The 16,747-nt window shown below is 42.2% G+C and overlaps 1 protein-coding gene across 2 annotated transcripts in view; it reads left to right on the top strand.

Annotated features, from left to right (window-relative positions):
• LOC139539097 (vesicle-trafficking protein SEC22a-like) overlaps nt 1-16,747 on the top strand; it is a 29,902-nt gene that overhangs the window by 1,267 nt on the left and 11,888 nt on the right. For both annotated transcript variants that reach the window (XM_071341850.1, XM_071341851.1), the window contains exon 2: nt 12,181-12,400. In XM_071341850.1, coding sequence (XP_071197951.1) covers nt 12,216-12,400 — 185 coding nt within the window. In that variant the 5' untranslated portion in view covers nt 12,181-12,215. The remainder of the gene's footprint in view (nt 1-12,180; nt 12,401-16,747) is intronic.

Raw genomic sequence — 16,747 nt, 5'->3', positions numbered from 1 at the left:
ATATTTGCAATGTACCTCTGCTAGATTGCATTTATAAATAAAAGTGCTATTTTTATAAAATGTGGTTTTTGTAAACAAAATCAACTATAATCAAGACATGGTTGGAATAAATCATGTTTATCTTGAAGAAATATAAATGAAACAAGGTTTTCATCACTTTGTTTATTGGGGGCTCCAGAGTGGCACAGCGGTCTAAGGCACTGCAGTGCTTGAGGCGTCACTACAGACACCCTGGTTTGAATCCAGGCTGTTTCACAACCAGTTGTGATTGGGAGCGTGTGTGGCGCACAATTGGCCCAGCGTTGTCTGGTATAGGCTATCACTTTAAATAACAATGTGTTCATAACTGACTTGCCTAGTTAAATAAAAAATATTAAAATGCTTTGAACTGACCCAATTGGAAGGTAAAATTTTACATAATTTATCATTTCCATAAAATACTAACACATTAAGGCCGGCCTACACAGCACATGAGGGACATACATTTACTGTGTGCAAATGTATTTCTTACACTTGATGCATGTGTACTAAACTCAGCAAAAAAAGAAATGTCCCCTTTTCAGGACCCTGTCTTTCAAAGATAATTAGTAAAAATCCAAATAACTTCACAGATCTTCATTGTAAAGGGTTTAAACACTGTTTTCCATGCTTGTTCAATGAACCATAAACAATTGCGGTCAAACGACCACCCCTCAACACTGTCAAACGCTCCCTAAAACACTTCAGCGACCAGGCCTTTCTAATCGACCTGGCCCGGGTATCCTGGAAGGATATTGACCTCATTCCGTCAGTAGAGGATGCCTGGTTGTTCTATAAAAGTGTTTTCCTCACCATCTTAAATAAGCATGCCTCATTCAAAAAAATTAGAACCAGGAACAGATATAGCCCTTGGTTCACTCCAGACCTGACTGCGTTAGCATCGAATAGCCCCCGTGATATGATACTTTTCAGGGAAGTAAGGAACGAAACAGGCAGTTTTTACTAGCCTATTCAACCTCGCTTTCGTATCGTCTGAGATCCCCAAAGATTGGAAAGCTGCCGCGGTCATCCCCCTCTTCAAAGGGGGAGATACTATAGACCCAAACTGCTACAGACCTATATCCTACCCTGCCTTCCTAAGTCCTCGAAAGCCAAGTTAACAAACAGATCACCGACCATTTCGAGTCCCACTGTACCTTCTCCGCTATGCAAAACGGTTTCCGAGCTGGTCATGGGTTGACCTCAGCCATGCTCAAGGTCCTTTACGATATCGTAACTAGAGGTCGACCGATTATGATTTTTCAACACCGATACCGATTATTTGAGGACAAAAAAGCCGATGCCGATATATAAAAAAAAAAAAAAGTTATATATATATATATAAATATAATACACACACATTTTTGTAATAATGACAATTGCAACAATACTGAATGAACAATGAACACTTATTTTAACTTAATATAATACATAAATACACACACACACAGCTCAAGTGACAATGATACTGAAGAGTCTGCTTAGGAGACAAATACTCTCAACTGTTTGAATAAAAATAGAGTAAGTTACCTGTGATGAATGTTGAAAACAAACTGTCATTTCTATATGCAGGAAATCCTATTTTAATAATGGGCATGGTAAGAATTGACAACCAAAGTGTGAGTCATAATTCCCATGACACCTAGCAAAATCTGAAAAGCGGTTCCTTCATTTATTCCATAGGATATTTTTTAGATTCACTTAAAATAAGGTCTGTGTTTCGTGTAGGCTTACACCACCTTGCCAATTTTATAACTGTGTAGATATCCATAGGACAAGGTAACTCTGATCAATATTGGCTAAATATAAGCGAAGATCATTTTTGTAGAGTGGATTTATGAAAATATGTTGACAAACGTTACCTTATCCTAGTGAGATTTACACGGGTATCAAAACGTCGAGGTGGTTTAAGCCTGCACGAAACACAGACCTTATTTGAAGTAGATCAAGACATTCTCTATGGACATGAACGGTAAAATAACGAAGGAACCCCTTTCAAATTCAGCCGCAAGTTACTACAGGAATTATAACGCGTCGACTATTTCTCTCTAAACCATATACCTTTGACTAATCCGGAAACTATCACCTCGAAAACAAAACGTTTATTCCGTTCCATATTTTATCTAACGGGTGGCATCCATGAGTCTAAATATTCCTGTTACATTGCACAACCTTCAATATTATGTATAATTACGTAGAATGCTGGCAAATTAGTTCGCAAAGAGCCAGGCGGCCCAAACTGTTGCATATACCCTGACTCTGTGTGCAATGAACGCAAGAGAAATGACACTTTCACCTGGTTAATATTGCCTGCTAACCTGGATTTCTTTTAGCTAAATATGCAGGTTTAAAAATATATACTTGTGTATTGATTTTAAGAAAGGCATTGATGTTTATGGTTAAGTACACATTGGAGCAATGACAGTCATTGATTGATTGTTTTTTATAAGATAAGTTTAATGCTAGCTAGCAATTTACCTTAGCTTACTGGATTCGCGGCACAGGCAGGCTCCTCGTGGAGTGCAATGTAATCTGTGTTAGAGCATTGGACTAGTTAACTGTAAGGTTGCAAGATTGAATCCCCCGAGTTGACAAGGTTAAAAATCTGTCGTTCTGCCCCTGAATGAGGCAGAACGTTCCTAGGCCGTCATTGAAAATAAGAACAAATTCTTAACTGACTTGCCTAGTTAAATAAAGATTAAATAAATGTGTAAAAAAAATTGGCGCAGAAAAATACCGATTTCCGATTGTTATGAAAACTTAATCGGCCATTCCGATTAATCGGTCGACCTCTAATCGTAACCGCCATCGATAAGAGACAATACTGTGTAGCTGTATTCGTCCACCTGGCCAAAGCTTTCGACTCTGTCAATCACCACATTCTTATCGGCAGACTCAGCAGCCTTGGTTTCTCAAATGACTGCCTCGCCTGGTTCACCAACTACTTCTCAGACTCTCTTCTCTGTATACATCAATGATGTCGTTCTTGCTGCTGGTGATTCTCTGATCCTCTGATACACATCTACGCAGACAACACCATTCTGTATACTTCTGGCCCTTCTTTGGACACTGTGCTAACTAACCTCCAGACGAGCTTCAATGCCATACAACTCTCCTTCCATGGCCTCCAACTGCTCTTAAATGCTAGTAAAACTAAATGCATTCTCTTCAACCGATCGCTACCTGCCCGCCCGTCCAGCATCAATATTCTGGATGGTTCTGACTTAGAATATGTGGACAACTACAAATACCTAGGTGTCTGGTTAGACTGTAAACTCTCCTTCCAGACTCACATTAAGCATCTCCGATCCAAAATTATATCTAGAATCGGCTTCCTATTCCGCAACAAAGCCTCCTTCACTCATGCTGCCAAACATACCCTAGTAAAACTGACTATCCTACCGATCCTTGACTTTTGCGTCTCTATTCAGCAAATTAAATGCAGTCTATCACAGTGCCATCCGTTTTGTCACCAAAGACCCATATACTACCCACCACTGCGACCTGTATGCTCTCGTTGGCTGGCCCTCGCTTCATATTCGTCGCCAAACCCACTGGCTCCAGGTCATCTATAAGTCTTTTCTAGGTAAAGCCCCGCCTTATCTCAGCTCACTGGTCACCATAGCAGCACCCACCCGTAGTATGCGCTCCAGCAGGTATATTTCACTGGTCACCCCCAAAGCCAATTCCTCCTTTGGCTGCCTTTCCTTCCAGTTCTCTGCTGCCAATGACGATAAATTCCGTCGTTATATCTCCCAAATGTCCATTTTATTTGGCGCGTTTGATCCAGAAAAACACCGGTTCCAACTCGCGTAACATGACTACAAAATATCTAATAAGTTACCTGTAATCTTTGTCCAAACATTTCAAACAACTTTCCTAATACAACTTTAGGTATCTTATCGTAAATAATCAATAACATTTAAGACAGGATAAACTGCGTTCAATAGCGGATAAAAACAAAGTGGAGCGAGCTTTCAGGCCGCGTGCCCCAACCACAACAGTACACTAGACTCGACCCTCGTTCTGAACAGCCCTACTACTTAATTTCTCAAAGGAAAAACATCAATTTCTAAAGACTGTTGACATCCAGTGGAAGCGATAGGATCTGCAAGCAAGTGCCTTAAATCTAGATCCACATAGAAAACCCATTGAAAAGAGTGACCTCAAATGTTTCCCCTGGATGGTTTGTCCTTGTGGTTTCGCCTGCCAAATAAGTTCTGTTATACTCACAGACATCACTCAAACAGTTTTAGAAACTACAGTGTTTTCTATCAAAATCTACTAATAATATGCATATCCTAGCTTCTGGGCCTGAGTAGCAGACAGTTTACTTTGGGCACACTTTTCATCCGAATGTGAAAATACCACCCCCTAGTCTAGAGAGAGTCTCTAGGATAGGGGGCAGCATTTTCACGTTTGGATGAAAAGCATACCCAAATTCAACTGCCAGCTACTCATCCCCAGAAGATAAGATATGCATATTGTTAGTAGATTTGGATAGGAAACACTGTAGTTTCTAAAACTGTTTGAGTGATGTCTGTGAGTATAACAGAACTTATTTGGCAGGCGAAACCCCGAGGACAAACCATTCAGATTGAGGTCACTCTTTTCAATGGATTTCATTGGGAATACAGATTTCTAATTGACCTTCTTGCAGCTCCTACCGCTTACACTGGATGTCAACAGTCTTCAGAAATTAATTGAGGGTTTTTCCTTTGTGTAATGAAGAAGTACGGCCATCTTGAACAAAAATCACATTAAGTGTCCTTTTTAGATAGAAGCGCGTAACCAGAAAGTGTAGTAGTAACATAAGCTAGCTGAACATTAAAAATAGACTTCTAAGACAATTGCACACACTAAGGATAGGGGAGAGCAGAACAAAGGGCAACTGGACACACTAATGCTAGAACAGACACATATAGTCTGACAAATTCCACTCAGGACACATACCAGAGACACGTAGGCGCCTAGGGAAATTGGACACCTAGATATATAGTCTGCTGATTCCCTTAAGTGCATGAGACTAGACATGTAGGCGCCTAAGAGAACAGCCACCATTATAAACTAATTGAAAGCAGATGGCGTTATAGGGCGTGAACAAGTAGGAAGCTTGAACTAAAGGATGATGGTGGGGAATGACTTCAGAAAGGAAACTTCATTTGCATAGGGGAGGGACATAATACTATGTGTGTATAAATATAGGAAATGGACTTCTGGGGGGGGTTCCGCGGGGTGTGTTCCGCGGGGACATGCCAGTGGGCTGTACAGTTGTAATAAAGAGCATGTTTGATTTTAAAAGTTCTGGTAAGCGTTGTATTTGAAAATGATTTTCCACGACAAAAGCTGGCTATAGTTGGTTTTAATCCTGTGTTGAACACAGATCACCCAGTCTTCAATTTTATCGATTATTAACTTTAAAAAATACCTAAAGTTGTATTACAAAAGTAGTTTGAATTTTTTGCCAACGTTTACAGGTAACCTTTGAGATATTTTGTAGTCACGTTTGAGCAATTTGGAAGTTGTGTTTTTCTGGATCAAACGCCTCAAATAAATGGACATTTTGGATATATATCGACGGAATTAATCGAACAAAAGGACCATTTGGGATGTTTATGGGACATATTGGAGTGCCAACAACAGAAGCTCGTCAAAGGTAAGGCATGAATTATATTTTTATTTCTGCGTTTTGTGTCGCGCCTGCCGGGTTTAAATATGCTTATCTCTCTTTGTTTACAATGGTGCTAACTCAGATAATAGCATCGTTTGCTTTCGCCGAAAAGCCTATTTGAATTCTGACATGTTGGCTGGATTCACAACCAGTGTAGCTTTAATTTGGTAACTTTCATGTGTGATTTAATGTACGTTTGATATTTATAGTAATCTTCAATTTGGCGCTCTGCATTTTCTCTGGCTTTTTGCCAAGACAGTACTGTCCCGTCTAAACTCAGATTTTTGGATATAAATATGAACTTTACCGAACAAAACATACATGTATTGTTTAACATGAAGTCCTATGAGTGTCATCTGATGAAGATCATCAAAGGTTAGTGATTAATTTTATCTCTATTTCTGCTTTTTGTTACTCCTCTCTTTGGCTGGAAAAATGGCTGTGTTTTTCTGTGGCTATGTACTGACCTAACATAATCGTTTGGTGTGCATTCGCCGTAAATCCTTTTTGAAATCAGACATGTTGGCTGGATTCACAACAAGTGTAGCTTTAATTTAGTGTCTTTCATGTTTGATTTTTATAGTAATATATTTGAATTTGGCGCTCTGCATTTTTACTGGCTTTTGGCCAAGTGGGACGGTAGCGTCCCACATATCCTAGAGAAGTTAATGCAGCTGGTGGCCACACCAGATACTGTTTCTTTTGATTTTTGACCCCCCCACCCCACCCACTTCAGGGACACATTATTCCATTTCTGTCTGTGGAACCTGTTCAGTTTGTTTGAGTTTTGTGCAATTATTTGTATGAACATAACATGTTAAGTTTGCTGAAAATAAGCGCAGTTGATAGTGAGAGGACGTTTCTTTTTTTGCTGAGTTCGTCTTCCTGTCGTTCTTGGGTCCACACATCGCAGCACTTCTTGTTGCTACCGGCTGCAATCTAGAATGATGACAACTTAGTTCAGGAATTTTACTTTTATCTCACTCGGATATATAGTTACAGCATGCCAGGGTAGGAGAGTCCGGCACACACATGCAACAACATCACTTACTTCTGGTATTGGAGTTGTTGGTTCTTTGGGTCGGGTGGATGGGGCACCAGCATCCTCCTCCTGAATGCTACTCACGATGGCTGCAGAAGCTGGGGTCCTTGGAATATGTTGCAGCCTCTGGATTTGAGGTCTTACCAATGCCTTGCCCAGCTCCTCGAAAAAGAGCCGTCTCCTCTGGAGCTTCTCTCTGTTCCAAAACGCCATCCAGATGACGAACGTGTTGTACGCCGAGATGTCCAAGATGTTGATGATTATCCAGCGTAGGGTTCTTCTTTTGCAGCTATAGCCAGTAACCAGCTTGCCTAAATTGTCCACACCTCCTTTTGTGGCATTGTAATCCATTATGATTTCTAGTTTTTGACGATCCTGCCACAGATTCTCCCATCCCTATGCAGCGTACTCATGAGTACCACGTTTTTGCATTTCTTTGGCACATAGGACACTAGAGATGCGTCTGCCATGAACTGAAATTGAGAGGAATAGGCTCTAAACGTTCTAATTTACTTCCGATCGTGTTGATGACTTCCGGAGCGAGTTCTGCTATTGTTTTTATCATTAGCTTACTAGCTATCGTCGATGCATTTCTGACTGAAATAGTTCGCAATGACTACGTTTAAATTACAGCCCCGCGAAGGAGAAGCTAATGAACATTGTTTAGTGCCTCTGTCTTCAGTTTCTTCCAAATGTAATGGTATTGTGAGCTTCTATCGTTTCCCCGGTCGATGTAGAGCTCAGAAAAAGGTGGTTGGTGGCAGTACGTCGTGACAACTTTGCTGTCACCAAACACACAAAGGTGTGTAGTACACATTTCGTCGAAAGTGACTTTGTTGAGGGAAAAATTGGGGGGGGGGGGGGGGCGACAATACCTAAAAAGAGGTGTTGTTCCTACTGTCTTCGCGTGGAACTGGCACATTCAAAAGATACCTGGTGTTTGGGAAAGACTGAAACCTCCTGCTCTGACTGAGGGGGATGAAGAACAAGGTGCGCTGCCTATGGACTGTGCCGTCTATGATCTGGTCAGAGCATGGGCCAAGCGAATGTACATGTGTTTATTTGCTAGCAGCAAAATAATAATACGACATGTATCAATCGTTTGTGTGAGCTTGTATTGGCTTTAATTAGGCAATGAGTAACAGGGGTGGGGGAAAGAAATCAAGTAAACACAGAATAGCCAGAATGTAAGATTGAATACAATGTTGGAGATGTGTAATTGATTAACTGAACTGTTGAACATTTGCCGAAATACTTTTTTTTTTTAAACAAATCTATTCTACTGTAGATTTCTTCACAAGAACATCAATACTTATTTTTCATAAAACCACTAAACTTGGCACCCATGCAGGGGATCCATTCAGGTGTGAGACACTTCTGCCAGTAGTGGTAAAAATAAGTGGTCAACCTTCTCTCTTATAGTTTTTGAAACCTGTAGATCTTTATATATCCTTTCAACTAGGATGTCCTCCTGTGCACAAATGAGTCACACCAGCTACAACCTGAGAAGGATTTGACCTTGTACCTGCCAGTAGTAAGCATGAGATCTCTTCAACTTCAGCTCTCCATTCTGTATCTTCAGGTAAGGGCAGTCAACATAACTTGGTACATTTGGGCGCTTGACCTCTAAGAGTCCAAAGTGTGGTCTCGCACTGGGATCAAATATGATGCCATCTGGAGAGGATCCCAACCACGGAGCATCTGGGTGCACTATGAAGCCACACGGAAAGAAGTTAACATTCTTCAGTGTGCAGTACTCCTGTACAGCCACTGGCTCCATGGCTAGCCCCCTCTTCATCTCCATGGTCTGCATACCAGATCCCTTGAACATCTGCTCAGCTAGGTGGTCAGCTGAGGTCTCCCCGGACATGGCAAACCTCTCGGAAACGAGAGGATGTTATTCTCATTTTCCTGAGCTGATGCCATTCCGGGCTGCTGCTCTGCTCCCTTGTAGCAACCTCGACTTTGACATCTCGTAGGTTGTCTCTAATGCCTTGAGGTGGAACTGCTCCTGATGGCTAAGGACGTAAGCACACTGGGAAGCCTGTAGCCATCTAATGGAAGTATTGGTGGAGAAGTGGCATCGGCAATCTTCACAATTTCACGCGTCTTTGGCTGTGGAAGCTGATAGGACAGAACACTGCCGGCTTGCACTGGCCCAAAGGCGGACTCAACCAGGGGCACATCAGCTGACATGTCCATTGTTGTCACAAGAGGGGCAGTAAGTGGAGAAAAGTTGGCATATGTTTCTGAGACGCGGAGAAGGTCCATGTCAGGCATGTATCCATTGAGTGCTTTGTAGAGAACTTCTGCAAAACATTTTAAAACCTTAACATCAGGTTGGAGAGATTACTATGACAAAGACTCATGTAACTTTTCCAGAAACAGCACAAGCCAGAAAGTTCAAATGAATTAAAATATACAGATTTATAGATTATATATTTCCCCCCAGTCTTTGTCCCAAACATTTGTCATTATCATCTGGATACAATCACAAGAAAATGTTTTCTAAAATGTTTCCATTCTAGGAACTTCCAACTTACCTTATTCCATCAGCACACGAGTTAGTAGGTTTACGAAACTCTATCCCATCAACCGGACCTGGTTTCACACCCTAATTAACAAGGATTTACTGTTACATAGGCTGGACACTTTTCAGGTGCATTTTTTAATGGATATTGATAGACTCACAAGTGTTCTTGGCTTGTGCCAACGCTGTTCTGTGTCTGTGCAGCTGTGAACTGGTGGTGCAGCAGGAATGTTTAGTTGAGAGTAGTGCGCTGTCTGGTAAAGAAGGGCCACCAGATGATTGCACAGAGCACTTCCTGCAACACAGGAGCAGTGGCTTTGGACCACTATCACTGGTACGGAGTGCTTTAACACCATCTGTGAAGATAAGTGACTGTAGTGAGAAACAAGAATGATGTGGCCCATAACAATAAACATAGTAGTGTCTAGTCTTATTAACTAGGGGCTCATTTAATTATACAGGAATAAATTGTGTCTCAGTAACAAAATTACCAAACACTGCATCAACAGATCTTTACCAAATAACCTGTTAAGTGGGCAATTCTAAATTGGGATTGGGACCCATCATTATTATCTATCTATTGATAAGATTAAACGTTGACTCTGTCTCCAACACATTTTGACCATGATGACAGTGTCTCACAGGAGATGTTTAACAAGGTCCCTAGTAGCTATCTATAACCTTTCCCTACTCTCATGCTGTGCAGCTTTTCACTCTTCCTCATGGACCGGTGACAGGCAGCCCTCACGGTGATCTCCCCTGTCAATGTATCTTTGTTAGATACTGTGTAGAAGACATAACAATTATTTTTAGCTAGCAAATATAGCTAGCAAGCATAACTTAACCAAGCTAATGAAAATACACACATTCTCAGGTAGATTATGTCAACGTTAGGTCATTTTACGAAGTAACTAGCTAGCTACAGTTAATAGTTAAATTAGCTAGCTAATGATTGTAGCTAGCTAACGTTATATCTGTCACTGACTTGGTACTCACCTTCATAGTTGTCTATGTAGCTTCCTATATACATCTTGAACCCCTTTTCATTCTTGCTAGCTGGAGTCTCGGAGGCTGATTTAACAATTTGATGTACATCATTAATATTAATTTGAGGCAAGTCCTGAAGACACCTAGTAAAAACACTGTGACATAGTGGTAGTAACGTTATATCGTCGATAACAACTAGACTGACCGGAAATTGTCACACCGATAGGAAGTGTGTTTAGAACGTTCGATCATGGAATGTGCATAAGGGCTATTGGTAGGCCTCTTCCGTGTATTCAACAGCAGAAGTGGGAGCTCTGGCTTGTTTTTCATACTGTTCTTACCATCGTCAGCTTCCTCTTGAGGAGCTCCTGTCCCAGCTTGTGCGAAGTAAAAAAAAAAATTCAAAAAAGTGATCGCATGTGATGTTGTGCCCACGGAGTCCCTGTGTCACGTCCAGGACAACCCGCATCCCTTGGTTCTTCTCAGGGGCTCCTCCATCTGGCTTCCCTGTATACACTTGCAAGTTCCATGCATATGATGAAGGCGCATCACAGGCAGCCCAGATCTTGATTCCATATTTTGTTGTATGTACTGCCTGAAGGGGCAGCGGCCCCTAAATGGCATATGCTGCTCATCAACAGTAACGTTGGGACCAGTGTTTTAAAACAGGTGAAGGCCGTACACCCACTTGTCCCACACAGACCTGATTGTAGCTAGCTTGTCTCTGCTGCCGAGCTGGTCTGGTGTGTCGGTTATTGAAGCAGATAATCCTGGGAAGAATGTGGAAGTTTTCCAGAGACTTTGTTGCACTGAAAAGTTATCTGCCAGTGTCTGCATCCCACAGGGATTCTGTGGATTTCCCATTGGATCTGAAAACACCAGCAAGGATAAGAACCCCAAAGTATGCATGTAAATGAGTTTGGTCCATTTCCTTCCATCTCTCTCCAAAAACACACCTTCCCTCCCAAATTAGTGCAGTCAAGAAAGATTTTCTGGATATTGTCTGGGATGAACAGTTCAACGATTTTATGTTCCTCACATGAGTAACCACCATCCGCGTTGGCCCTGGTTGCATCCTTATCACATTGGCAGCCATGCAGGGTGTGTCATTCCTTGGGCAAGAAGACCATTCAATTTTAAAAATGTTTGACATCCCCCTGCTGACGGACTGGGGCTGGCTGAGGATCAATCTCATCCTCTTCTTCCAACTCACTGTCAGATTCTGAATTGACAGACATGATCCTCATATTCTGAAAATTCTTCATCTTCCAAAGTGAAAAATGCTCCTTCCATGCTAGCTTCTCTGTTCTTGGTGTTATGTTGGAACAGAGTGAAGGCACATAGCAAATCTTTTGTTTAATTTTTTACTTGTTTTCACCTACATACACACTTTTATTACCCTCGGGTCCAGTGGACCCGAACACCACATATGTAATATGAATATGTAAGGGGTGTTGTTTTTTATGTTCTTCACAGAAAATGAGGCAAGGCCAATGAGTCTCAGGTTATTCATTGTATACTTTTTATTTTAGTAAACATTGAAAATGGGTCCCACAGACCCGAACAACACAAGGGTTTTAACAAAAATCCCCTGTACAGAAGACGCCTTCTTCCAATGACTGATGTGTAATGGAACTGAGATTCGTGACCAAGGGCAAGCTATTAGCACTTTGAAAAACTGCTATCCAAGGTACCGAACCGTGGCAGACAGAGATTAGTCCCGCACTAACTTCAGTTGTCCCATTTATTATGATCTATTCTAGTGTTACACAAGGCTACCCAAAATAATGTGAATTAGATATAGCTATTGTAATATTGATATGCTGGCAATTCTGTTAAACTAGGCCTATTTTATCAGAATGCTAATGAATTCACAATCATCATGCTCTATGAACATATTCCATTTTCCCTCTTTTTTTTTTTTTTTTTTAGGTGTCCAGTGAGAGTGTGTAGAGCTAGCCAGCTGTATGATGTCAATGGTCTTGTTTGCCTCTGTGGTGCGGGTGGTGGACGGTCTACCCCTGTCTGCCTCCACAGACTACGAGCAGGACAAAGGCCTTCAGGAAACCAAGAAGCAAGTCAAAGCACTGTCCAAGAAACTCAGCCAGTTCCCTGACCGGTGCACTCTGAAGGCTGGACAGTACAATATCAAGTAAGTTGCAAGTCACACTTAATGGGATACTTCAGGAAGTTGCTAACTAGCATTACCCATAGACTAACAGTCATTGTGCTATCTGCTAACATGCTAAGTATAATTTAACTGAATCATAATCATAAAGTGTGTTGCAGGGTTTGGTTTTTCCATTTATGTTTTGAGGTTGGACTTGAGTAAGTATAGCTTGTTAGCACAAAGAATGCACCGATTGGTGACCTCGTTAGTCAGTATGTGTTACACCTGTGCTGGTTGCCATCTCATTAGTGGTAAGGTGTTTCACCTGTGCTGGCCTTGGTGCTATTTATGCGTGGCTGGCCCAGTGCTCTAGTTGTCTTGATAGATGCCGGGGGTTAACACCTTTAGTTGGCTATCCCTATTTTTATTTCTAACAATCAATCCTTTATCTGCTTTTGTTTTGCTTCACCTTTTTGGAATGTTTCCTGTCTGTTTGGTGGGTTTTTCTTTTGGTTTGCTTCTTAGGCTAATTCTATTGGGTGCTTATGGTGGGTGTCTTTTAGCAACAACAACTGGGACCTATGTAACTTTCAGTGGACAGCCCTATGAGTGTCTTTTAGAACCCCTTCTAAAACCACACTGGTTTTGGTTGTCAGTTTGCCAGTTCCTCCCTTAGTTTGAGCAAAGTTTTTTGGGAGGGGTCTTCCTAGGGAATGTAACAAAATTGGGTCTCGTCCGGGATTTTGTTTCCCATGAGTATGGAAGTCACTAGTCACCTACTCTGAAGTCCTAAAAAGGACCATGGACTCTAAGTTGAAAGCATTTGTAATAAACCCTACGTGGGAGATGTTAGATACATTTATGAAGGCTAATCCGCTCAACATTGCAAAGCATTATATCAAACTGGTATCTGGCAATCCAAAAGCAGTAGTCCGTTGATCGGTACTGCTTTGGTGGAGGAGGAAATCCTTCTGGGGGGGTTGATGAAATGGGTCCTACGGGTGGCAGAGTACATCCCATAGACGTGCAGCTGAGGGAGTTAGAAATTAAGGTGAAATTGGAGGAACAGAAGCTTGAGCTCAAGGAAAAGGAAAGCGAACGTGAGGAGAGATTGGAGGAACATAAATGAGTTAGAGCACAGGGAAAGACCAGATGAGCGTGCAGCCAAACAACAAGAATGTGCAGCCAGACTAGAACAATAAGAACGTGTGCATGCCATTCGATTGAAAGAGCTGGAAGCACTCCGAATCCAGTCTGGCCATCTTGCTCTCGAGTTTGATCTTGGTCGGAACAGCTGGTTGTACTGCCTTTTTAATGACAGAGGTGGATGTATATATTACTTTGAGGGGATTCCCACATCCCTAAAATGGCTAAGATATTTGGTCACTGCTCCTCCAAATGTCCTTGTGGGAAAGGCTCAAAGTGTACGCCGCTTTATTTCCCGACCAGAGTTCAGATTGACACTGTTATAGCTGCTATACTTCGGGCTTATGAGTTGGTCCCAGAGGCATACTGACAATAGTTCCGTAAATTACAAAAGACACAATCACAAAGCCATGACGAGTTCGCTGGGGAACAAGCATGTCTTTTGATCGCTGCTGTGGTTCTCAAGAGGTCAAGGACCTTGAGGATTTGAAAACTCTCCTACTTCTCGAGCAGTTCAAAAATTGCCTTCCCCTCTACATTTGAGCACAAGGATCTCACTCTTGAGAAAGCTGCAATTCTTGCGGATGAGTTTGTGTTGAGACACAAGGATCTTCACAAAGCACCCAGTCATTATCGCTATGCAAAAAGCAATACAGAGAAGTCACATCCTACTGCAAGGTTTCAGTCCATTTCTACAGAGCCCAAAGATAAAGATCGGCAGAACAGGTTTTTCGTATCCAACAGTTTGTCATTATTGCTGTGAGAAAGGATACTGTCTCTGTGTCCTAAGTTGAAATGGAAAAATAAGAGAGCACTCCAGCCCATTAAGTCTCTGTTTGGGATTGGTGTATCGCTTAAACAAGATTTTGGATCAGATGTGTATGAACCCTTTGTTTCAGACGGGTTTGTCTCTGCAGAGTGGCAATGCTTTTAAGCAGCTGGTGAAGAAACTGCAAGACACTGGGACAGCCCAGTCCTTCATTTTGGAGGATGTTTTGCCTTTGTCTGACATTTCAGCAACTGGTTACAGTGCGTTAGTACAAGGCATGGAAGTTCTTTTGTATAATGTGGAACTCGAGTCTGATCTGGTTACGTTGTTGTTGGAGTGAGGCCTAGCCTATCTGTGAAGGTGGTCTCGTTCATTTTGGGAAATGATTTGGCTGGATGGAAGGTTGTGCCAAATCCTGTCGTTTTGTGAGAAACCCAGAGTAGAGGAACCTGATGGGTTATCAAAGTACCCTAGCGTGTTCCCAGCGTGTGCAATTACACATGCTATGTCTAAGAAAGTTGGTGGGCGAAAGTCTAGTGTTGTGGAGGATGTCAGCGACCCCACCATGATCGATCTAAATTAAACGTTTATGGGTGATCCTGATTTCGGTAAACCACCAGAGTTGACCTCTCCTTTGAAAAACCCCAAGGTGAGCAAGTTTTGTAGGGCCGCTGAAGGAAGAGAGGGTCCCTACAGTTGACACTTCAATATCTAGGAAGCGGCTGATTGCGGAACCGAGTAGAGATGTCTCCTTCTCCCTTCTTTTTACTGAGATGCGTCCATAGGAGTTTGAAGTTCATGTGGGTTAATCTGACAGATGGTGTTCTGAGGAAATGGTTTTCTCGTGCCACTTCTGAGCAGGACGATTGGCCCAGTGTATCTCAAATTGTTGTTACACTTCGACAAGAGATACTGAGGTTTCCTCAATATGGCAGGCCATATTGTGCACAACAAGACGAATGACCGAATCTTGTGTAACTTCTTCTGGTCTGAAATAGGATATTGTCTTACTGCAAATCCTGTCGCATTTGCCAGCGGACGGGTAAACCGAACCAAGCTGTACCGGTTGCACCTTAGCAGCCTCTTCCTGCTTTTGATGAACCTTTCAGCAGGGTTCTGGTGGATTGTGTTGGTCCTTTGCCCAAAGCCAAGAGTGGTAACCAGTTTCTCTTAACCATAATGTGCTGCCACTTGTTTCCCTGAGGCCATTCCACTGAGTAAAATCATGGCTCCCAGTATTAAGCTCACGGTGAAATTCTTTTCAACGTTTGGACTTCTGCAGGTAGTGCAGTCGGACCGAGGTTTGAATTTCACGTCGGGGGTCTAGATCAGACTTTGAAGTCTATTTTGAGAGCTTACTGCTTTGAGTTTGAGAGAGACTAGGATGAAGGGGTCCCTCTTGTGCAAGTCCGAATGAACTTGTTTGGACATCATGTCAGAGGTTCTTTGAGTTTGCTGAGAGAGAGGTTGTTGCAGGGCGACACCTTAAACACAAACTAATCTGTTGGAGCATGTTAGCGCTTTTCAATAGCGATTACAGCTGTCATTATGGCAAAGGGTAGCTACTTTGAATCTCATGTTTTTTGATTTGTTTAACCCGTTTTCGGTTACTACATGATTCCATATGTGTTATTTCATAGTTTGTCTTAACTATTATTCTACAATGTAGAAAATAGTCAAAATAAAGAAACTCTGGAATGAGTAGGTGTCCAAACTATATACACTGCTCAAAAAAATAAAGGGAACACTTAAACAACACAATGTAACTCCAAGTCAATCACACTTCTGTGAAATCAAACTGTCCACTTAGGAAGCAACACTGATTGACAATAAATTTCACATGCTGTTGTGCAAATGCAATAGACAAAAGGTGGAAATTATAGGCAATTAGCAAGACACCCCCAATAAAGGAGTGGTTCTGCAGGTGGTGACCACAGACCACTTCTCAGTTCCTATGCTTCCTGGCTGATGTTTTGGTCACTTTTGAATGCTGGCGGTGCTTTCACTCTAGTGGTAGCATGAGACGGAGTCTACAACCCACACAAGTGGCTCAGGTAGTGCAGCTCATCCAGGATGGCACATCAATGCGAGCTGTGGCAAGAAGGTTTGCTGTGTCTGTCAGCGTAGTGTCCAGAGCATGGAGGCGCTACCAGGAGACAGGCCAGTACATCAGGAGACGTGGAGGAGGCCGTAGGAGGGCAACAACCCAGCAGCAGGACCGCTACCTCCGCCTTTGTGCAAGGAGGAGCACTGCCAGAGCCCTGCAAAATGACTTCCAGCAGGCCACAAAAAAACATTTCGGTATCGGCGATGAAGAATCTTAATCGGTCGACATCTACTGTGAGCACATTTGTCCAACAATAATGTAGGCTATATTAAAGGGTGAAGGTGTTACAGGCTTTGGTTTTTCCATTTATGTTTTGAGGTTGGTCTTTAGCATGTATTGCTCTTTAGCACAGGGCGCACCGATTGGT

Source organism: Salvelinus alpinus, chromosome 14 (assembly GCF_045679555.1).
Source record: "Salvelinus alpinus chromosome 14, SLU_Salpinus.1, whole genome shotgun sequence".
Classification (NCBI taxonomy): domain Eukaryota; kingdom Metazoa; phylum Chordata; class Actinopteri; order Salmoniformes; family Salmonidae; genus Salvelinus; species Salvelinus alpinus.
The sequence above is the reverse complement of the archived record's forward strand: the minus strand, read 5'-3'. Positions and strand labels throughout refer to the sequence as shown.